Source organism: Pristiophorus japonicus, chromosome 30, assembly GCF_044704955.1.
Source record: "Pristiophorus japonicus isolate sPriJap1 chromosome 30, sPriJap1.hap1, whole genome shotgun sequence".
Taxonomy (NCBI): Eukaryota; Metazoa; Chordata; class Chondrichthyes; family Pristiophoridae; genus Pristiophorus; species Pristiophorus japonicus.
The window spans coordinates 666,851-691,503 of NC_092006.1; the positions used below are offsets into that span (position 1 = coordinate 666,851).

The 24,653-nt window shown below is 47.6% G+C and overlaps 1 protein-coding gene across 1 annotated transcript in view; it reads left to right on the forward strand.

Moving 5' to 3' along the window:
• Positions 1-15,513: 15,513 nt before the first annotated feature.
• mtx1b (metaxin 1b) overlaps positions 15,514-24,653 on the forward strand; it is a 36,874-nt gene continuing 27,734 nt past the window's right edge. The window contains exon 1 of the mRNA XM_070868509.1: positions 15,514-15,618. Within this exon, the coding sequence (XP_070724610.1) occupies positions 15,538-15,618 (81 nt within the window). The 5' untranslated portion in view covers positions 15,514-15,537. The remainder of the gene's footprint in view (positions 15,619-24,653) is intronic.

The window sequence follows — 24,653 nt, forward strand, 5'->3', positions numbered from 1 at the left end:
TCCGCAATAAGGTGGATGAATTAACTGTGCAAATAGATGTTAACAAATATGATGTGATTGGGATTACGGAGACGTGGCTCCAGGATGATCAGGGCTGGGAACTCAACATCCAGGGGTATTCAACATTCAGGAAGGATAGAATAAAAGGAAAAGGAAGTGGGGTAGCATTGCTGGTTAAGGAGGAGATTAAGGCAATAGTTAGGAAGGACATTAGCTTGGATGATGTGGAATCTATATGGGTAGAGCTGCAGAACACCAAAGGGCAAAAAACGTTAGTGGGAGTTGTGTACAGACCTCCAAACAGTAGTAGTGATGTTGGGGAGGGCATCAAACATGAAATTAGGGGTGCGTGCAATAAAGGTGCAGCAGTTATAATGGGTGACTTTAATATGCACATAGATTGGGCTAACCAAACTGGAAGCAATACGGTGGAGGAAGGTTTTCTGGAGTGCATAAGGGATGGTTTTTTAGACCAATATGTCGAGGAACCAACTAGGGGGGAGGCCATCTTAGACTGGGTGTTATGTAATGAGAGAGGATTAATTAGCAATCTCGTTGTGCGAGGCCCCTTGGGGAAGAGTGACCATAATATGGTGGAATTCTGCATTGGGATGGAGAATGAAACAGTTAATTCAGAGACCATGGTCCAGAACTTAAAGAAGGCTAACTTTGAAGGTATGAGGCGTGAATTGGCTGGGATGGATTGGCGAATGATACTTAAGGGGTTGACTGTGGATGGGCAATGGCAGACATTTAGAGACCGCATGGATGAACTACAACAATTGTACATTCCTGTCTGGCGTAAAAATAAAAAAGGGAAGGTGGCTCAACCGTGGCTATCAAGGGAAATCAGGGATAGTATTAAAGCCAAGGAAGTGGCATACAAATTGGCCAGAAATAGCAGCGAACCTGGGGACTGGGAGAAATTTAGAACTCAGCAGAGGAGGACAAAGGGTTTGATTATGGCAGGGAAAATGGAGTATGAGAAGAAGCTTGCAGGGAACATTAAGACGGATTGCAAAAGTTTCTATAGATATGTAAAGAGAAAAAGGTTAGTAAAGACAAACGTAGGTCCCCTGCAGTCAGAATCAGGGGAAGTCATAACGGGGAACAAAGAAATGGCGGACCAATTGAACAAGTACTTTGGTTCGGTATTCACGAAGGAGGACACGAACAACCTTCCGGTTATAAAAGGGGTCGGGGGGTCTAGTAAGGAGGAGGAACTGAGGGAAATCCTTATTAGCCGGGAAATTGTGTTGGGGAAATTGATGGGATTGAAGGCCGATAAATCCCCAAAGCCTGATGGACTGCATCCCAGAGTACTTAAGGAGGTGGCCTTGGAAATAGTGGATGCGTTGACAGTCATTTTCCAACATTCCATTGACTCTGGATCAGTTCCTATGGAGTGGAGGGTAGCCAATGTAACCCCACTTTTTAAAAAAGGAGGGAGAGAGAAAACAGGGAATTATAGACCGGTCAGCCTGACATCGGTAGTGGGTAAAATGATGGAATCAATTATTAAGGATGTCATAGCAGTGCATTTGGAAAGAGGTGACATGATAGGTCCAAGTCAGCATGGATTTGTGAAAGGGAAATCATGCTTGACAAATCTTCTGGAATTTTTTGAGGATGTTTCCAGTAGAGTGGATAAGGGAGAACCAGTTGATGTGGTATATTTGGACTTTCAGAAGGCGTTCGACAAGGTCCCACACAAGAGATTAATGTGCAAAGTTAAAGCACATGGGATTGGGGGTAGTGTACTGACATGGATTGAGAATTGGTTGTCAGACAGGAAGCAAAGAGTAGGAGTAAATGGGTACTTTTCAGAATGGCAGGCAGTGACTAGTGGGGTACCGCAAGGTTCTGTGCTGGGGCCCCAGCTGTTTACACTGTACATTAGTGATTTAGATGAGGGGATTAAATGTAGTATCTCCAAATTTGCGGATGACACTAAGTTGGGTGGCAGTGTGAGCTGCGAGGAGAATGCTGTGAGGCTGCAGAGCGACATGGATAGGTTAGGTGAGTGGGCAAATGCATGGCAGATGAAGTATAATGTGGATAAATGTGAGGTTATCCACTTTGGTGGTAAAAACAGAGAGACAGACTATTATCTGAATGGTGACAGATTAGGAAAAGGGGAGGTGCAAAGAGACCTGGGTGTCATGGTACATCAGTCATTGAAGGTTGGCATGCAGGTGCAGCAGGCGGTTAAGAAAGCAAATGGCATGTTGGCCTTCATAGCAAGGGGATTTGAGTACAGGGGCAGGGAGGTGTTGCTACAGTTGTACAGGGCATTGGTGAGGCCACATCTGGAGTATTGTGTACAGTTTTGGTCTCCTAACCTGAGGAAGGACATTCTTGCTATTGAGGGAGTGCAGCGAAGGTTCACCAGACTGATTCCCGGGATGGCGGGACTGACCTATCAAGAAAGACTGGATCAACTGGGCTTGTATTCACTGGAGTTCAGAAGAATGAGAGGGGACCTCATAGAAACATTTAAAATTCTGACGGGGTTATACAGGTTAGATGCAGGAAGAATGTTCCCAATGTTGGGGAAGTCCAGAACCAGAGGTCACAGTCTAAGGATAAGGGGTAAGCCATTTAGGACCGAGATGCGGAGGAACTTCTTCACCCAGAGAGTGGTGAACCTGTGGAATTCTCTACCACAGAAAGTTGTTGAGGCCAATTCACTAAATATATTCAAAAAGGAGTTAGATGAGGTCCTTACTACTAGGGGGATCAAGGGGTATGGCGAGAAAGCAGGAATGGGGTACTGAAGTTGAATGTTCAGCCATGAACTCATTGAATGGCGGTGCAGGCTAGAAGGGCCGAATGGCCTACTCCTGCACCTATTTTCTATGTTTCTATGTTTCTATGTACAGGGGGTTAGATACAGAGTAAAGCTCCCTCTACACTGTCCCATCAAACACTCCCAGGGCAGGTACAGGGGGTTAGATACAGAGTAAAGCTCCCCCTACACTGTCCCATCAAACACTCCCAGGGCAGGTAGAGGGGGTTAGATACAGAGTAAAGCTCCCTCTACACTGTCCCATCAAACACTCCCAGGGCAGGTACAGCACGTTAGATACAGAGTAAAGCTCCCTCTACACTGTCCCATCAAACACTCCCAGGGCAGGTACAGGGGGTTAGATACAGAGTAAAGCTCCCTCTACACTGTCCCATCAAACACTCCCAGGGCAGGTACAGCACGGGGTTAGATACAGAGTAAAGCTCCCTCTACACTGACCCATCAGCGAGTGGTCAGCGCTGACTCTTTTAAATTAAAATTCAACCATGCGTCCCCTTTTTAAAGGGGCACGACCTTTGCTGTGGATAGGATTACATCGATCCTAATTAGTTCCATAAAGAAAGAAGAATATGTTTAATGTTGCTATAAATAGTAATGAGATACTAGTTTAAGTAGCTTAAGTGTGACTGAATATCTGAAGTGAAACATTTTCCCGTCTGTGTAGAACGTGCAAATGGATTTCTCAGACACAGCAGTGACGAGGATAAGAGGCTTATATCAAACTGTGCTGTGGAAAGATGTAATGTTCCACATTGCAGCTCGGACTCTTGGCCTAGGATCAGGGCAGATTCTGAGGGAATCCCAGCAGTCTAATCAGCATGTTTCCTTTCCAGTGGCGGGGGAAGGGGGGGAACGAGACACAGTGTGATTCATGTCTGTAGGCAGGACAGTCTTAGACTCAGACACGTCACTGAAATACCAGCCTCTGTACTTCAGGAAGCTCTTAAAGAGTAAAAGTGTAACATATGATCTCAGAAAAGAGCAATGAAGGAATTCACCCACTCTGGCCAACAGGAACAGGATATCTGCTGCACACCTCCCCAAATTCAATCAGCTAACCTTGGGAACAAGCCAAGCAGCAATGGAAACTCAACATTTCAAACCCATTTTAAACATAACTCCACCCCTGGTAATCACATCACTTCACCTCAAACTGCTCTCTACTGGTGTTTGTTTATTTGTGTCAGCCCATTTACAGGCACACTGTCCCTTTGTCTCCCAAAAGTGCTGATGTCCCCTGGGGACAGGATCCATGGTCATTCCTCGGGTCTGAGTTGCAACAGTGGCCCTGATTTTAATTTCCCCTACCTGACGGAACGGGAAGGTGAGGACAGGTAAGAGTTGGACAGGAAGGTGAGGACAGGTAAGAGTTGGACGGTAAGGTGAGGACAGGTAAGAGTTGGACAGGAAGGTGAGGACAGGTAAGAGTTGGACGCTAAGGTGAGGACAGGTAAGAGTTGGACAGGAAGGTGAGGACAGGTAAGAGTTGGACGGGAAGGTGAGGACAGGTAAGAGTTGGACGGGAAGGTGAGGACAGGTAAGAGTTGGACAGGAAGGTGAGGACAGGTAAGACTTGGACGGGAAGGTGAGGACAGGTAAGAGTTGGACAGGAAGGTGAGGACAGGTAAGAGTTGGACGGGAAGGTGAGGACAGGTAAGAGTTGGACGGGAAGGTGAGGACAGGTAAGAGTTGGACGGGAAGGTGAGGACAGGTAAGAGTTGGACAGGAAGGTGAGGACAGGTAAGAGTTGGACGGGAAGGTGAGGACAGGTAAGAGTTGGACAGGAAGGTGAGGACAGGTAAGAGTTGGACGGGAAGGTGAGGACAGGTAAGAGTTGGACGGGAAGGTGAGGACAGGTAAGAGTTGGACGGGAAGGTGAGGACAGGTAAGAGTTGGACGGGAAGGTGAGGACAGGTAAGAGTTGGACGGGAAGGTGAGGACAGGTAAGAGTTGGACGGGAAGGTGAGGACAGGTAAATGACCTGATTCTGTGATTTGATTTCTCTGCGCTTCACCAGCTCTGGCCTCTTGCACATCCCTGATTTGTATTGACCTACCATGGGCGGGCATGTTTTCAGCTGTCTGGGTCCTAAGTTCTGGAATTCACCCCATAAACCTCTCCACATCTCTCTGCTTTTAAGATGCTCCATAAAACCTAGCTCTTTGACAAAGCTTTTAGTCACCTGTCCCAATATCTCTGAGGTTCAGTGTCAAATATTTGTTTGATTATGCTCCTTTAACATCGTGGGACATTTTACCATGTTAAAGGCGCTATATAAATGATTGTTGTTGTTGGTTGAGAGATATATATTGGCCAGGATATCTTATCTTCATCAAATAGTGCCATGGAATCCTGAGAAAGCAGACTTCGGCCTCCTGCTAACATCTCATCTGAAAGATGGTGCCTCCGACAGTGCAGTGCTCCCTCAGTACTGCCCCTCCGACAGTGCGGCACTCCCTCAGTACTGCCCCTCCGACAGTGCGGCGCTCCCTCAGTACCTCCCCTCCGACAGTGCGGCGCTCCCTCAGTACCGCCCCTCCGACAGTGCGGCGCTCCCTCAGTACTGCCCCTCCGACAGTGCGGCACTCCCTCAGCACTACCCCTCTGACAGTGCAGCACTCCCTCAGTACTGCCCCTCCGACAGTGCGGCGCTCCCTCAGTACCTCCCCTCCGACAGTGCGGCGCTCCCTCAGTACCGCCCCTCCGACAGTGCGGCGCTCCCTCAGTACTGCCCCTCCGACAGTGCGGCACTCCCTCAGCACTACCCCTCTGACAGTGCAGCACTCCCTCAGTACTGCCCCTCCGACAGTGCGGCACTCCCTCAGTACTGCCCCTCCGACAGTGCGGCGCTCCCTCAGTACTGCCCCTCCGACAGTGCGGTGCTCCCTCAGTACTGCCCCTCCGACAGTGCGGCGCTCCCTCAGTATTGCCCCGCCAACAGTGCAGCACTCCCTCAGTACGATCCCTCTGACAGTGCGGCGCTCCCTCAGTACGGCCCCTCCGACAGTGTGGCACTCCCTCAGTACGGCCCCTCCGACAGTGCGGCGTTCCCTCAGTACTGTTCCTCCGACAGTATGGTGCTCCCTCAGTACCACCCTCCGACAGTGCGGCGCTCCCTCAGTACTGTTCCTCCGACAGTGCGGCGCTCCCTCAGTACTGCGCCTCCGACAGTGCGGCACTCCCTCAGTACTGCTCCTCCGACAGTATGGTGCTCCCTCAGTACTGCCCCTCCGACAATGCGGCACTCCCTCAGAACTGCCCCTCCGACAATGCAGCACTCCCTCAGCACTGCCCTCAATACTGCCTCTCTGACATAGAAACATAGAAAATAAGTGCAGGAGTAGGCCATTCGACCCTTCGAGTCTGCACCGCCATTCAATAAGATCATGGCTGATCATTCCCTCAGTACCCCTTTCGTGCTTTCTCTCCATACCCCTTGATCCCTTTAGCCATAAGAGCCATATCTAACTCATTCTTGAATATATCCAATGAACTGGCATCAACGACTCTCTGCGGCAGGGAATTCCACAGGTTAACAACTCTCTGAGTGAAGAGGTTTCTCCTCATCTCAGTCCTAAATGGCCTACCCCTTATCCTAAGACTATGTTCCCTGGTTCTGGATTTCCCCAACATCGGGAACATTCTTCCCGCATCTAACCTGTCCAGTCCCATCAGAATCTTATACGTTTCTATGAGATCCCCTCTCATCCTTCTAAACTCCAGTGAATAAAGGCCCAGTTGATCCAGTCTCTTCTCATATGACAATCCAGCCATCCCTGGAATCAGTCTGGTGAACCTTCGCTGCACTCCCTCAATAGCAAGAACGTCCTTCCTCAGATTAGGAGACCAACACTGAACACAATATTCCAGGTGAGGCCTCACCAAGGCCCTGTACAACTGCAGTAAGACCTCCCTGCTCCTATACTCAAATCCCCTAGCTATAAAGGCCGACATACCATTTGCCTTCTTCACCGCCTGCTGCACCTGTATGCCAACTTTCAATGACTGATGAACCATGACTCCCAGGTCTCGTTGCACCTCCCCTTTTCCTAATCTGCCACCATTCAGATAATATTCTGTTTTCGCGTTTTTGCCCCCAAAGTGGATAACCTCACATTTATCCACATTATACAGCATCTGCCACGCATTTGCCCACTCACCTAACCTGTCCAAATCACCCTGCAGCCTCTTAGCATCCCCCTCACAGCTCACACCACCACCCAGTTTAGTGTCATCTGCAAACTTGGAGTTATTACACTCAATTCCCTCCTCCAAATCATTAATGTATATTGTAAATAGCTGGGGTCCCAGCACTGAGCCCTGCAGCACTCCATTAGTCACTGCCTGCCATTCTGAAAAGAATCCGTTTATCCCGACTCTCTGCTTCCTGTCTGCCAACCAGTTCTCTATCCACGTCAATACATTACCCCCAATACCATGTGCTTTGATTTTGCACACCAATCTCTTGTGTGGGACCTTGTCAAAAGCCTTTTGAAAGTCCAAATACACCACATCCACTGGTTCTCCCTTGTCCACTTTACCAGTTACAACCTCAAAAAATTCCAGAAGATTTGTCAAGCATGATTTCCTCTTCATAAATCCATGCTGACTTGGACCGATCCTGACACTGCTTTCCAAATGCGCTGCTATTTCATCCTTAATAATTGATTCCAACATTTTCGCCACCACTGATGTCAGGCTAACCGATCTATAATTACCCGCTTTCTCTCTCCCACCTTTTTTAAAAAGTGGTGTTACATCAGCTGACCTCCAGTCCATAGGAACTGATCCAGAGTCGATAGACTGTTGGAAAATGATCACCAATGCATCCACTATTTCTAGGGCCACTTCCTTAAGTACTCTGGGATGCAGACAATCAGGCCCCGGGGATTTATCGGCCTTCAATCCCATTAATTTCCCCAACAATTTCCCGCCTAATAAGGATATCCTTCAGTTCCTCCTTCTCACTAGACCCTCGGTCCCCTAGTACATCCGGAAGGTCATTTGTGTCTTCCTTCATGAAGACAGAATCAAAGTATTTGTTCAATTGGTCTGCCATTTCTTTGTTCCCCATTATAAATTCACCTGAATCCGACTGCAAGGGACCTACGGTTTGCCTTCACTAATCTTTTTCTCTTCACATATCTATAGAAGCTTTTGCAGTCAGTTTTTATGTTCCCGGCAAGCTTCTTCTCGTACTCTATTTTCCCCCTCTTAATTAAACCCTATGTCCTCCTCTGCTGAATTCTAAATTTCTCCCAGTTCTCAGGTTTGCTGCTTTTTCTGGCCAATTTATATGCCTCTTGCTTCGATTTAACACTATCCTTAATTTTCCTTGTTTGCCACGGTTGAGCCACCTTCCCCGTTTTATTTTTACTCCAGACAGGGATGTACAATTGCTGAAGTTCATCCATGTGATCTTTAAATGTTTGCCATTGCCTCTCCACCGTCAACCCTTTAAGTATCATTTGCCAGTCTACTCTAGCCAATTCACGCCTCAAACCATTGAAGTTACCTTTCATTAAGTTCAGGACCCTAGTTTCTGAATTAACTGTGTCACTCTCCATCCTAATAAAGAATTCTACCATGTTATGGTCACTCTTCCCCAAGGGGTCTCGCACAACAAGATTGCTAATTAGTCCCTTCTCATTATACATCACCCAGTCTAGGATGGCCAGCTCCCTGATTGGTTCCTCGACATATTGATCCAGAAAACCATCCCTAATACACTCCAGGAAATCCAGTTTGGTTAGCCCAATCAATATGTAGATTAAAGTCACCCATGATAATTGCTATACCTTTATTGCATGCATCCCTTATTTCTTGTTTGACGCTGTCATCAACCTTACTACTACTGTTTGGTGGTCTGTACACAACGCCCACTAGTGTTTTCTGCCCCTTGGTATTCCGCAGCTCCACACATACCGATTCCACATCATCCAAGCTAATGTCCTTTCTTACTATTGCATTAATTTCCTCTTTAACCAGCAATGCCACCCCACCTCCTTTTCCTTTCTGTCTATCCTTCCTGAATATTGAATACCCCTGGATGTTGAATTCCCAGCCTTGGTCACCCTGGAGCCATGTCTCTGTGATGCCAATTACATCATACCCGTTAACTGCTATCTGCGCAGTTAATTCGTCCACCTTATTCCAAATACTCCTCGCATTGAGGCACAGAGCCTTTCTAACACACATTGCCCCTTTAGAATTTTGCTGCAATGTGGCCCTTTTTACTTTTTGCCTTAGGTTTCTCTGCCCTCCACTTTTACTTTCCTTCTTTCCATCTTTTGCTTCTGCCCCCATTCTACTTCCCTCTGTCTCCCTGCATAGGTTCTCATTTCCCCTGCCATATTAGTTTAACTCCTCCCCAACAGCACTAGCAAACACTCCCCCTAGGACATTGGTTCCGGTCCTGCCCAGGTGCAGACTGTCCGGTTTGTACTAGTTCCACCTCCCCCAGAACCGATTCTAATGTCCCAGGAATTTGAATCCCTCCCTGCTGCACCACTGCTCAAGCCACGTATTCATCTGAGCTATCCTGCGATTCCTACTCTGACTAGCACGTGGCACTGGTAGCAATCCTGAGATTACTACTTTTGCGGTCCTACTTTTTAATTTAGCTCCTAGCTCCCTAAATTCATCTTGTAGGACCTCATCCCTTTTTTTTTACCTATATCGTTGGTATCTATATGCACCACGACAACTGGCTGTTCACCCTCCCTTTTCAGAATGCCCTGCACCCGCTCCAGGACATCCTTGACCCTTGCACCAGGGAGGCAACATACCATCCTGGAATCTCGGTTGCGGCCGCAGAAACGCCTATCTATTCCCCTTACAATTGAATCCCCTATCACTATCGCTCTCCCACTCTTTTTCCTGCCCTCCTCTGCAGCAGAGCCATCCACGGTGCCATGAACTTGGCTGCTGCTGCCCTCCCCTGATGATTCATCCCCCTCAACAGTACTCAAAGCGGTGTATCTGTTTTACAGGGGGATGACTGCAGGGGACCCCTGCACTACCTTCCTTGCACTGCTGTTCCTGCTGGTCTTCCATTCCCTATCTGGCTATGTTCCCTTTTCCTGCGGTAAGACCAACTCACTAAACGTGCTGTTCACATCATTCTCAGCATCGTGGATGCTCCAGAGTGAATCCACCCGCAGCTCCAGTGCCACAATGTGGTCCGTCAGGAGCTGCAGCCGGATACACTTCCCGCACACGTAGTCGTCAGGGACACTGGAAACGTCCCTGACTTCCCACATAGTACAGGAGGAGCATAACACATGTCTGAGCTCTCCTGTCATGATTTAATCCCTCGATAAACTTAAATTGGCAACAACAATGCTAAAAGGTTACTTACTGATATAGAAAAGAAAACGAAAAACTACTTACCAATCTCCAGCCAATCACTTACCCCCTTGGCTGTGATGTCACCTTTTGATTTCTTTCTACTTCTTTTTTGCCTTCTCACCCTGCTGCAGCTGCACCAGCTGGGCCTTTATAGGCCTCACTCACGCACTGGACACCAGCTGGGCCTTTATAGGCCTCACTCACGCACTGGACACCTGCTGGGCCTTTATAGGCCTCACCCACGCCCTGGACACCAGCTGGGCCTTTATAGGCCTCACCCACACACTGGACACCCGCTGGGCCTTTATAGGCCTCACCCACGCACTGGACACCCGCTGGGCCTTTATAGGCCTCACCCACGCACTGGACACCAGCTGGGCCTTTATAGGCCTCACCCACGCACTGGACACCAGCTGGGCCTTTATAGGCCTCACCCACGCACTGGACACCCGCTGGGCCTTTATAGGCCTCACCCACACACTGGACACCCGCTGGGCCTTTATAGGCCTCACCCACGCACTGGACACCCGCTGGGCCTTTATAGGCCTCACCCACACACTGGACACCCGCTGGGCCTTTATAGGCCTCACCCACGCACTGGACACCCGCTGGGCCTTTATAGGCCTCACCCACGCACTGGACACCCGCTGGGCCTTTATAGGCCTCACCCACGCACTGGACACCCGCTGGGCCTTTATAGGCCTCACCCACGCACTGGACACCCGCTGGGCCTTTATAGGCCTCACCCACTCCCTGGACTCCCGCTGGGCCTTTATAGGCCTCACCCACTCACTGGACACCCGCTGGGCCTTTATAGGCCTCACCCACGCCCCGGACTCCCGCTGGGCCTTTATAGGCCTCACCCACGCCCCGGACTCCCGCTGGGCCTTTATAGGCTTCACCCACGCCCCGGACTCCCGCTGGGCCTTTATAGGCCTCACCCACGCCCCGGACTCCCGCTGGGCCTTTATAGGCCTCACCCACGCCCCGGATACTCGCTGGGCCTTTATAGGCCTCACCCACTCCCCGGACACCCGCTGGGCCTTTATAGGCCTCATCCACGCCCCGGACACCCGCTGGGCCTTTATAGGCCTCACCCACGCCCCGGACACCCGCTGGGCCTTTATAGGCCTCACCCACTCCCCGGACTCCCGCTGGGCTTTTATAGGCCTCACCCACGCCCCGGACACCCGCTGGGCCTTTATAGGCCTCACCCACGCCCCGGACACCCGCTGGGCCTTTATAGGCCTCACCCACTCCCCGGACTCCCGTTGGGCCTTTATAGGCCTCACCCACGCCACGGACACCCGCTGGGCCTTTATAGGCCTCACCCACTCCCCGGACTCCCGTTGGGCCTTTATAGGCCACACCCACGCCCCGGACTCCCGCTGGGCCTTTATAGGCCTCACCCACGCCCCGGACTCCCGCTGGGCCTTTATAGGCCTCACCCAGGCCTCGGACTCCCGCTGGGCCTTTATAAGCCTCACCCACGCCCCGGACTCCCGCTGGGCCTTTATAGGCCTCACCCAGGGCTCGGACTCCCGCTGAGCCTTTATAGGCCTCACCCACGCCCCGGACTCCCGCTGGGCCTTTATAGGCCTCACCCAAGCCTCGGACTCCCGCTGGGCCTTTATAGGCCTCACCCACGCCCCGGACTCCCGCTGGGCCTTTATAGGCCTCACCCAGGGCTCGGACTCCCGCTAGGCCTTTATAGGAACAGAGGAGGCTGAGGGGAGATCTTATTGGAGTGTATAAAATTATGAGGGGCCTAGATAGAATGGATAGGACCTACTTCCCTTAGCAGAGGGGTCAACAACCAGGGGGCATAGATTTAAAGTAATTGGTAGGTGGTTTAGAGGGGATTTGAGGGGCATTTTTTTCACCCAGAGGGTTGTGGGGGTCTGGAAATCACTGCCTGAAAGGGTGGTAGAGGCAGAAACCCTCACCACATTTAAAAAATGGTGTGCACTCGAAGTGCTGTAACCTACAAGGCTATGGACCAAGAACTGGAAAGTGGGATTAGGCTGATGGAGGGTGTCCTCAGTGTGAAGACAGGACTTTGTCTCCACAAGGACTGTGCAGTAGTCACTGCTACCAATGCTGTCATGGACAAATGCATTTGCGACAGGTAGATTGGTGAGGATGAGATCAAGTAGGTTTTTCCCTGGCAGCTAGGTCCTTCAGGACTTGGCCAGCTCGGTCAATAGTGGTGCTACCGTGCCATTCTTGGTGATGGACATTGAAGACCTCACCCATTCTGTGCCCTTGTTACCCTCAATGCTTCTTGTAAGTGATGTTCAACATGGAGGAGTACTGATTCATCAGCTGAGGGAGGGCAATAGGTGGTAATCAGTAAGAGGTTTCCTTGCCCATGCTTGACCTGAAATCATGAGACTTTGTGGGATCCGGAGTCAATGTTGAGTACTCCCCAGGCCCACCCTCTCCTGACTGTATACTACTGTACCAGTGGGGCAGAACATACCCAAGGATTGTGATGGAGGAGTCTGGGACATTAGCTAGAAGGTATGATTCTGAGTATAACTATGTCAGGATGTTGCTTGACTTGTCTGTGGGACTGCTCTCCCAATTTTGGCACAAGTTCCCAGATGTTAGTATGAAGGACTTCTAAGGGTGGACTGGGCTGGGTGTGCCGTTGTCGTGTCTGAAGCCAGTGCCGAGGTCGATGCTGTCGTGTGGTTATATTCTTCTTACTGATTTTTATAAGGGTTTGTTACAACTGAGTAGCTTACTAGGCCATTTCAGAGGGCAGTTAAGAGTCAATCAGGTAAGGACGGCAGATTTCTTCCCTAAAGGACATCAGTGAGCCAGATGGCGTTTTATACCAATCCGGTAGTTTCATGGTCACCATTACTGACACTAGCTACTTTTTATTTAAGATTTATTTCACTGAATATAAATTCCCCAGCTGCCGTGTTGGGATTTGAATTCATGTCTCTGGATCCAGGCCAGTGGATTACTAGTCCAGTAACATAACCACTATGCTACTGTTAAGCAACGCCTCGATTTCAAAATTCTCATCCTTGTTTTCAGATCCCTCCATGGACTCGCCCCCTCCCTATCTCTGTAACCTCCTCCAACCCACCAAGATGTCGGCGCTCCTCTAATTCTGCCCTCTTGAGCATCCCTGATTATAACTGTCAACCATTGGTGGCCATGCCTTCTGTTGCCTAGGCCCAAAGCTCTGGAATTCCCTGCCTAAACCTCTCCACCTTGTTTTCCTCCCACAAGGCGCTCCTTAAAATCTACCTGTTTGACTAAGCTTTTGGTCTTGTAATACTCCTGTGAAATGCCTCAGGACGTTCCACTATGTGAAAAGCGCAATATAAATATTAGTGGTTATTGTTCCCTAATCTCTACAAAATCGCTGTATATAATCACAGTAAATAGTCACTGTATATAATCACGGTATATAATCACAGTAAATAGTCACTGTATAATCACAGTATATAATCACAGTAAATAGTCACTGTATATAATCACTGTATATAATCACAGTAAATAGTCACTGTATATAATCACTGTATATAATCACAGTAAATAGTCACTGTATAATCACTGTATATAATCACAGTAAATAGTCACTGTATATAATCACTGTATATAATCACAGTAAATATCCCTGTATATAGTCACTGTATATAATCACAGTATATAATCACAGTAAATAGTCACTGTATATAATCACTGTATATAATCACAGTAAACAGTCACAGTATATAATCACTGTATACAATCACTGTATATAATCACTGTATATAATCACAGTAAATAGTCACTGTATATAGTCACTGTATATAATCACAGTAAATAGTCACTGTATATAATCACAGTAAATAGTCACTGTATCTAATCACTGTATATAATCACAGTAAATATCCCTGTATATAATCACTGTATATAATCACAGTAAATAGTCACTGTATATAATCACTGTATATAATCACAGTAAACAGTCACAGTATATAATCACTATATACAATCACAGTAAATAGTCACTGTATATAATCACTGTATATAATCACAGTAAATAGTCACTGTATATAATCACTGTATATAATCACAGTAAATAGTCACTGTATATAATCACTGTACACAATAAATAGTCACTGTATATAATCACTGCATATAATCGCAGTAAATAGTCACTGTATATAATCACTTATAAAATCATTGGATATAATCACAGTAGTCACTGTATATAGTCGCTGTATATAATCACTATACAATCATTATATAATCACAGTAAAGACTCACTGTATATAATCACAGTAAATACTCATTGTATATAATCACATTATACAATCACTGTATACAATCACTATATAATCTCTGTATACAATCACTGTATACAATCACTATATAATCTCTGTATACAATCACTGTATACAATCACATTATACAATCTCTGTATACAATCACTGTATACAATCACTATATAATCTCTGTATACAATCACTGTATACAATCACTATATAATCTCTGTATACAATCACTGTATACAATCACTATATAATCTTTGTATACAATCACTGTATACAATCACTGTACATAATCAAAGTGGTGGTGTGAGCTGTGAGGAGGATGCTAAAAGGCTGCAGGGTGACTTGGACAGGTTAGGTGAGTGAGCAAATGCATTTGAGTACAGGAGCAGGGGGGTGTTGCTACAGTTGTACAGGGCCTTGGTGAGGCCACACCTGGAGTATTGTGTACAGTTTGGGTCTCCTAACCTGAGGAAGGACATTCTTGCTATTGAGGGAGTGCAGCGAAGATTCACCAGACTGATTCCCGGGATGGTGGGACTGACCTATCAAGAAAGACTGGATCAACTGGGCTTGTATTCACTGGAGTTCAGAAGAATGAGAGGGGACCTCATAGAAACGTTTAAAATTCTGACGGGACTGGAAAGGTTAGATGCAGGAAGAATGTTCCCGATGTTGGAGAAGTCCAGAACCAGGGGTCACAGTCTGAGGATAAGGGGTAAGCCATTTAGGACCGAGATGAGGAGAAACTTCTTCACCCAAAGAGTGGTGAACCTGTGGAATTCTCTACCACAGAAAGTAGTTGAGGCCAATTCACTAAATATATTCAAAAAGGAGTTAGATGAAGTCCTTACTGCTAGGGGGATCAAGGGGTATGGCGAGAAAGCAGGAAGGGGGTACGGAGGGAATGACCAGCCATGAACTCACTGAAGGGCGGTGCAGGCTCCAGGGGCCGAAGGGCCTGCTCCTATTGTCTGTGTTTCCACAATCACTGCACACAATCAGGAAATCTCCATGGAGACAGTTTATGGGATGTCTGTTGTCAGGCAGTCGCGGTCTGTTTCCGGGTCGGGCCGTTCATTTCCGGGTGGTGCGGCAATGGCGGCGCCCCTGGAGCTGTTCTGTTGGAGAGGGGACTGGGGCCTTCCGTCCGTGGATAGCGAGAGCCTGACCGTGCTGGTAGGGACAGACCGGGGGCCTAGGGCCCGGGGCCCGGGGGAGCCTGACCGGGGGGCCCGGGGGGGGCCTGACCGGGGGGCCCGGGGGAGACTGACCGGGGGGCCCGGGGGAGACTGACCGGGGGCCTAGGGCCCGGGCCCCGGGGGAGCCTGACCGGGGGGCCCGGGGGAGACTGACCGGGGGGCCCGGGGGAGACTGACCGGGGGCCTAGGGCCCGGGCCCCGGGGGAGCCTGACCGGGGGGCCCGGGGGAGACTGACCGGGGGGCCCGGGGGAGACTGACCGGGGGCCTAGGGCCCGGGCCCCGGGGGAGCCTGACCGTGCTGGTCGGCGGGGGGCAGGGGCCATCCCCCACCCGGGTCACAGTCCGTCACAAACTGAACAATCACATATCCCCAACTCTTCATATACACCGGGAGTGAGTGACAGACTGGGGTATAATCGGGGGGTTTATGTATATAACATACACCGGGAGTGAGTGACAGACTGGGGTATAATCGGGGGGTTTATATATATAACATACACCGGGAGTGAGTGACAGGCTGGGGTATAATCGGGGGTTTATATATTACATACACCGGGAGTGAGTGACAGACTGGGGTATAATCGGGGGGTTTATATATATAACATACACCGGGAGTAAGTGACAGGCTGGGATATAATCGGGGGGTTTATATATATAACATACACCGGGAGTGAGTGACAGACTGGGGTATAATCGGGGGTTTATATATATAACATACACCGGGAGTGAGTGACAGACTGGGGTATAATCGGGGGTTTATATATTACATACACCGGGAGTGAGTGACAGACTGGGGTATAATCGGGGGGTTTATATATATAACATACACCGGGAGTAAGTGACAGGCTGGGATATAATCGGGGGGTTTATATATATAACATACACCGGGAGTGAGTGACAGACTGGGGTATAATCGGGGGTTTATATATATAACATACACCGGGAGTGAGTGACAGGCTGGGGTATAATCGGGGGGTTTATATATATAACATACACCGGGAGTGAGTGACAGACTGGGGTATAATCGGGGGTTTATATATATAACATACACCGGGAGTGAGTGACAGACTGGGGTATAATCGGGGGGTTTATATATATAACATACACCGGGAGTGAGTGACAGACTGGGGTATAATCGGGGGTTTATATATATAACATACACCGGGAGTGAGTGACAGACTGGGGTATAATCGGGAGTTTATATATTACATACACCGGGAGTGAGTGACAGACTGGGGTATAATCGGGGGGTTTATATATATAACATACACTGGGAGTGAGTGACAGACTGGGGTATAATCGGGGGAGTTTATATATTACATACACCGGGAGTGAGTGACAGACTGGGGTACAATCGGGGGGTTTATATATATAACATACACCGGGAGTGAGTGACAGGCTGGGGTATAATCGGGGGGTTTATATATAACATACACCGGGAGTGAGTGACAGACTGGGGTATAATCGGGGGGTTTATATATATAACATACACCGGGAGTGAGTGACAGACTGGGGTATAATCGGGGGGTTTATATATATAACATACACTGGGAGTGTGTGACAGGCTGGGGTATAATCGGGGGTTTATATATAACATACACTGGGAGTGAGTGACAGGCTGGGGTATAATCGGGGGGTTTATATATATAACATACACCGGGAGTGAGTGACAGACTGGGGTATAATCGGGGGAGTTTATATATTACATACACCGGGAGTGAGTGACAGACTGGGGTACAATCGGGGGGTTTATATATATAACATACACCGGGAGTGAGTGACAGACTGGGGTATAATCGGGGGGTTTATATATAACATACACCGGGAGTGTGTGACAGGCTGGGGTATAATCGGGGAGTTTATATATTACATACACCGGGAGTGAGTGACAGGCTGGGGTATAATAGGGGGGTTTATATATTACATACACCGGGAGTGAGTGACAGACTGGGGTATAATCGGGGGGTTTATATATTACATACACCGGGAGTGAGTGACAGACTGGGGTATAATCGGGGGGTTTATATATATAACATACACCGGGAGTGAGTGACAGACTGGGGTATAATCGGGGGGTTTATATATATAACATACACCGGGAGTGAGTGACAGACTGGGGTATAATCGGGGGGTTTATATATATAACATACACTGGGAGTGTGTGACAGGCTGGGGTATAATCGGGGGGTTTATATATATAACATACACTGGGAGTGTGTGACAGGCTGGGGTATAATCGGGGGGTTTATATATTACATACACCGGGAGTGAGTGACAGACTGGGGTATAATCGGGGGTTTATATATATAACATACACCGGGAGTGAGTGACAGACTGGGGTATAATCGGGGGGTTTATATATATAACATACACCGGGAGTGAGTGACAGACTGGGGTATAATCGGGGGAGTTTATATATTACATACACCGGGAGTGAGTGACAGGCTGGGGTATAATCGGGGGGTTTATATATATAACATACACCGGGAGTGAGTGACAGACTGGGGTACAATCGGGGGGTTTATATATATAACATACACCGGGAGTGAGTGACAGACTGGGGTATAATCGGGGGGTTTATATATAACATACACCGGGAGTGTGTGACAGGCTGGGGTATAATCGGGGAGTTTATATATTACATACACCGGGAGTGAGTGACAGGCTGGGGTATAATAGGGGGGTTTATATATTACATACACCGGGAGTGAGTGACAGACTGGGGTATAATCGGGGGGTTTATATATTACATACACCGGGAGTGAGTGACAGACTGGGGTATAATCGGGGGGTTTATATATATAACATACACCGGGAGTGAGTGACAGACTGGGGTATAATCGGGGGGTTTATATATATAACATACACTGGGAGTGTGTGACAGGCTGGGGTATAATCGGGGGGTTTATATATATAACATACACCGGGAGTGAGTGACAGACTGGGGTACAATCGGGGGAGTTTATATATTACATACACCGGGAGTGAGTGACAGGCTGGGGTATAATCGGGGGGTTTATATATATAACATACACCGGGAGTGAGTGACAGACTGGGGTACAATCGGGGGGTTTATATATATAACATACACCGGGAGTGAGTGACAGACTGGGGTATAATCGGGGGGTTTATATATAACATACACCGGGAGTGTGTGACAGGCTGGGGTATAATCGGGGAGTTTATATATTACATACACCGGGAGTGAGTGACAGGCTGGGGTATAATAGGGGGGTTTATATATTACATACACCGGGAGTGAGTGACAGACTGGGGTATAATCGGGGGGTTTATATATTACATACACCGGGAGTGAGTGACAGACTGGGGTATAATCGGGGGGTTTATATATATAACATACACCGGGAGTGAGTGACAGACTGGGGTATAATCGGGGGGTTTATATATATAACACACACCGGGAGTGAGTGACAGACTGGGGTATAATCGGGGAGTTTATATATAACATACACCGGGAGTGAGTGACAGACTGGGGTATAATCGGGGGATTTATATATATAACACACACCGGGAGTGAGTGACAGGCTGGGGTATAATCGGGGGGTTTATATATATAACATACACCGGGAGTGAGTGACAGACTGGGGTACAATCGGGGGGTTTATATATATAACATACACCGGGAGTGAGTGACAGACTGGGGTATAATCGGGGGGTTTATATATAACATACACCGGGAGTGTGTGACAGGCTGGGGTATAATCGGGGAGTTTATATATTACATACACCGGGAGTGAGTGACAGGCTGGGGTATAATAGGGGGGTTTATATATTACATACACCGGGAGTGAGTGACAGACTGGGGTATAATCGGGGGGTTTATATATTACATACACCGGGAGTGAGTGACAGACTGGGGTATAATCGGGGGGTTTATATATATAACATACACCGGGAGTGAGTGACAGACTGGGGTATAATCAGGGGGTTTATATATATAACATACACCGGGAGTGAGTGACAGACTGGGGTATAATCGGGGGGTTTATATATATAACATACACTGGGAGTGTGTGACAGGCTGGGGTATAATCGGGGGGTTTATATATATAACATACACTGGGAGTGTGTGACAGGCTGGGGTATAATCGGGGGGTTTATATATTACATACACCGGGAGTGAGTGACAGACTGGGGTATAATCGGGGGTTTATATATATAACATACACCGGGAGTGAGTGACAGACTGGGGTATAATCGGGGGGTTTATATATATAACATACACCGGGAGTGAGTGACAGACTGGGGTATAATCGGGGGAGTTTATATATTACATACACCGGGAGTGAGTGACAGGCTGGGGTATAATCGGGGGGTTTATATATATAACATACACCGGGAGTGAGTGACAGACTGGGGTACAATCGGGGGGTTTATATATATAACATACACCGGGAGTGAGTGACAGACTGGGGTATAATCGGGGGAGTTTATATATTACATACACCGGGAGTGAGTGACAGGCTGGGGTATAATCGGGGGGTTTATATATATAACATACACCGGGAGTGAGTGACAGACTGGGGTAGCATTGCTGGTTAACATAGAAAAAAAAAAACATAGAAAATAGGTGCAGGAGTAGGCCATTCGGCCCTTCTAGCCTGCACCGCCATTCAATGAGTTCATGGCTGAACATTCAACTTCAGTACCCCATTCCTGCTTTCTCGCCATACCCCTTGATCCCCCGAGTAGTAAGGACCTCATCTAACTCCTTTTTGAATATATTTAGTGAATTGGCCTCAACAACTTTCTGTGGTAGAGAATTCCACAGGTTCACCACTCTCTGGGTGAAGAAGTTCCTCCGCATCTCGGTCCTAAATGGCTTACCCCTTATCCTTAGACTGTGACCTCTGGTTCTGGACTTCCCCAACATTGGGAACATTCTTCCTGCATCTAACCTGTCTAACCCCGTCAGAATTTTATATGTTTCTATGAGGTCCCCTCTCATTCTTCTGAACTCCAGTGAATACAAGCCCAGTTGATCCAGTCTTTCTTGATAGGTCAGTCCCGCCATCCCGGGAATCAGTCTGGTGAACCTTCGCTGCACTCCCTCAATAGCAAGAATGTCCTTCCTCAGGTTAGGAGACCAAAACTGTACACAATACTCCAGGTGTGGCCTCACCAATGCCCTGTACAACTGTAGCAACACCTCCCTGCCCCTGTACTCAAATCCCCTTGCTATGAAGGCCAACATGCCATTTGCTTTCTTAAAGAGGAGATTAATGCAATAGTTAGGAAAGACATTAGCTTGGATGATGTGGAATCTATATGGGTAGAGTTGCAGAACACTAAAGGGCAAAAATCGTTAGTGGGAGTTGTGTACAGACCTCCAAATAGTAGTAGTGATGTTGGGGAGGGCATCAAACAGGAAATTAGGAGTGCATGCAATAAATGTGCAGCAGTTATAATGGGTGACTTTTATATGGACATAGATTGGGCCAGCCAAACTGGAAGCAATACGATGGAGGAGGATTTCCTGGAGTGCATAAGGGATGGTTTTCGAGGAACCAACTAGGGGGGAGGCCATCTTAGACTGGGTGTTGTGTAATGAGAGAGGATTAATTAGCAATCTCATTGTGCGAGGCCCCTTGGGGAAGAGTGACCATAATAGGTTGGAATTCTGCATTAGGATGGAGAATGAAACAGTTAATTCAGAGACCTTGGTCCAGAACTTAAAGAAGAGTAATTTTGAAGGTATGAGGCATGAATTGGCTAAGATAGATTGGCCAATGATACTTAAGGGGTTGACTGTGGATGGGCAATGGCAGACATTTAGAGACCGCATGGATGAATTACAACAATTGTACATTCCTGTCTGGTGTAAAAATAAAAAAGGGAAGGTGGCTCAACCGTGGCTATCAAGGGAAATCAGGGATAGTATTAAAGCCAAGGAAATGGCATACAAATTGGCCAGAAATAGCAGCGAACCTGGGGACTGGGAGAAATTTAGAACTCAGCAGAGGAGGACAAAGGGTTTGATTAGGGCAGGGAAAATGGAGTACGAGAAGAAGCTTGCAGGGAACATTAAGGCGGATTGCAAAAGTTTCTATAGGTATGTAAAGAGAAAAAGGTTAGTAAAGACAAACGTAGGATCCCTGCAGTCAGAATCAGGGGAAGTCATAACGGGGAACAAAGAAATGGCAGACCAATTGAACAAGTACTTTGGTTCAGTATTCACTAAGGAGGACACAAACAACCTTCCGGATATAAAAGGGGTCAGAGGGTCTAGTAAGGAGGAGGAACTGAGGGAAATCTTTATTAGTCGGGAAATTGTGTTGGGGAAATTGATGGGATTGAAGGCCGATAAATCCCCAGGGCCTGATGTACTGCATCCCAGAGTACTTAAGGAGGTGGCCTTGGAAATAGCGGATGCATTGACAGTCATTTTCCAACATTCCATTGACTCTGGATCAGTTCCTATCGAGTGGAGGGTAGCCAATGTAACCCCACTTTTTAAAAAAGGAGGGAGAGAGAAAGCAGGGAATTATAGACTGGTCAGCCTGACCTCAGTAGTGGGTAAAATGATGGAATCAATTATTAAGGATGTCATAGCAGCGCATTTGGAAAATGGTGACATGATAGGTCCAAGTCAGCATGGATTTGTGAAAGGGAGATCATGCTTGACAAATCTTCTGGAATTTTTTGAGGATGTTTCCAATAAAGTGGACAAAGGAGTACCAGTTGATGTGGTATATTTGGACTTTCAGAAGGCGTTCGACAAGGTCCCACACAGGAGATTAATGTGCAAAGTTAAAGCACATGGGATTGGGGGTAGTGTGCTGACTGGTTGTCAGACAGGAAGCAAAGAGTAGGAGTAAATGGGTACTTTTCGGAATGGCAGGCAGTGACTAGTGGGGTACCGCAGGGTTCTGTGCTGGGGCCCCAGTTGTTTACATTGTACATTAATGATTTAGACGAGGGGATTAAATGTAGTATCTCCAAATTTGCAGATGACACTAAGTTGGGTGGCAGTGTGAGCTGCGAGGAGGATGCTATGAGGCTGCAGAGTGACTTGGATAGGTTAGGTGAGTGGGCAAATGCGTGGCAGATGAAGTATAATGTGGATAAATGTGAGGTTATCCACTTTGGTGGTAAAAACAGAGAGACAGACTATTATCTGAATGGTGACAGATTAGGAAAAGGGAAGGTGCAACGAGACCTGGGTGTCATGGTACATCAGTCATTGAAGGTTGGCATGCAGGTACAGCAGGCGGTTAAGAAAGCAAATGGCATGTTGGCCTTCATAGCGAGGGGATTTGAGTACAGGGGCAGGGAGGTGTTGCTACAGTTGTACAGGGCCTTGGTGAGGCCACACCTGGAGTATTGTGTACAGTTTTGGTCTCCTAACTTGAGGAAGGACATTCTTGCTATTGAGGGAGTGCAGCGAAGATTCACCAGACTGATTCCCGGGATGGTGGGACTGACCTATCAAGAAAGACTGGATCAACTGGGCTTGTATTCACTGGAGTTCAGAAGAGTGAGAGGGGACCTCATAGAAACGTTTAAAATTCTGACGGGTTTGGACAGGTTGGATGCAGGAAGAATGTTCCCAATGTTGGGGAAGTCCAGAACCAGAGGTCACAGTCTAAGGATAAGGGGTAAGCCATTTAGGACCGAGATAAGGAGAAACTTCTTCACCCAGAGAGTGGTGAACCTGTGGAATTCTCTACCACAGAAAGTAGTTGAGGCCAATTCACTAAATATATTCAAAAGGGAGTTAGATGAAGTCCTTACTACTCGGGGGATCAAGGGGTATGGCGTGAAAGCAGGAAGGGGGTACTGAAGTTTCATGTTCAGCCATGAACTCATTGAATGGCGGTGCAGGCTAGAAGGGCTGAATGGCCTGCTCCTGCACCTATTTTCTATGTTTCTATAATCGGGGGTTTATATATATAACATACACCGGGAGTGAGTGACAGACTGGGGTATAATAGGGGGGTTTATATATATAACATACACTGGGAGTGAGTGACAGACTGGGGTATAATAGGGGGGTTTATATATATAACATACACCGGGAGTGAGTGACAGGCTGGGGTATAATCGGGGGTTTATATATATAACATACACCTGGAGTGAGTGACAGACTGGGGTATAATCGGGGGTTTATATATAACATACACCGGGAGTGAGTGACAGGCTGGGGTATAATCGGGGGGTTTATATATATAACATACACCGGGAGTGAGTGACAGGCTGGGGTATAATCGGGGGGTTTATATATATAACATACACCGGGAGTGAGTGACAGACTGGGGTATAATCGGGGGGTTTATATATATAACATACACCGGGAGTGAGTGACAGGCTGGGTTATAATCGGGGGGTTTATATATATAACATACACCGGGAGTGTGTGACAGACTGGGGTATAATCGGGGGTTTATATATTACATACACCGGGAGTGAGTGACAGGCTGGGGTATAATCGGGGGGTTTATATATATAACATACACCGGGAGTGAGTGACAGGCTGGGGAATAATCGGGGGGTTTATATATATATATAACATACACCGGGAGTGAGTGACAGACTGGGGTATAATCGGGGGTTTATATATATATAACATACACCGGGAGTGAGTGACAGGCTGGGGTATAATCGGGGGAGTTTATATATATAACATACACCGGGAGTGAGTGACAGGCTGGGGTATAATCGGGGGGTTTATATATAACATACACCGGGAATGAGTGCCACGCTGGGTATAACCGGGGTGCTGAGTATGGGATAGGGACAAATTAACACATTGTGTGGTTGACTGCTTGTGGTAGTGTGTTCTCCTGTACAACCGAATTCTTTTATCCCGTTCTTAATGAGTGAGGAGTCATCGAGTTGATCTGCGTCTCTCTGATCTGGTTGTAAAAGAGCAGCTGAATCAGGTTTATATCTTGTGGTCTGGCTCTTTTGGCCATGTGTGAATAAACAGGACGAATAGTTTGTGGTTGCCAGTTATATTTTCCAAATGTCATGCCTGAAGGGTTTGGGCT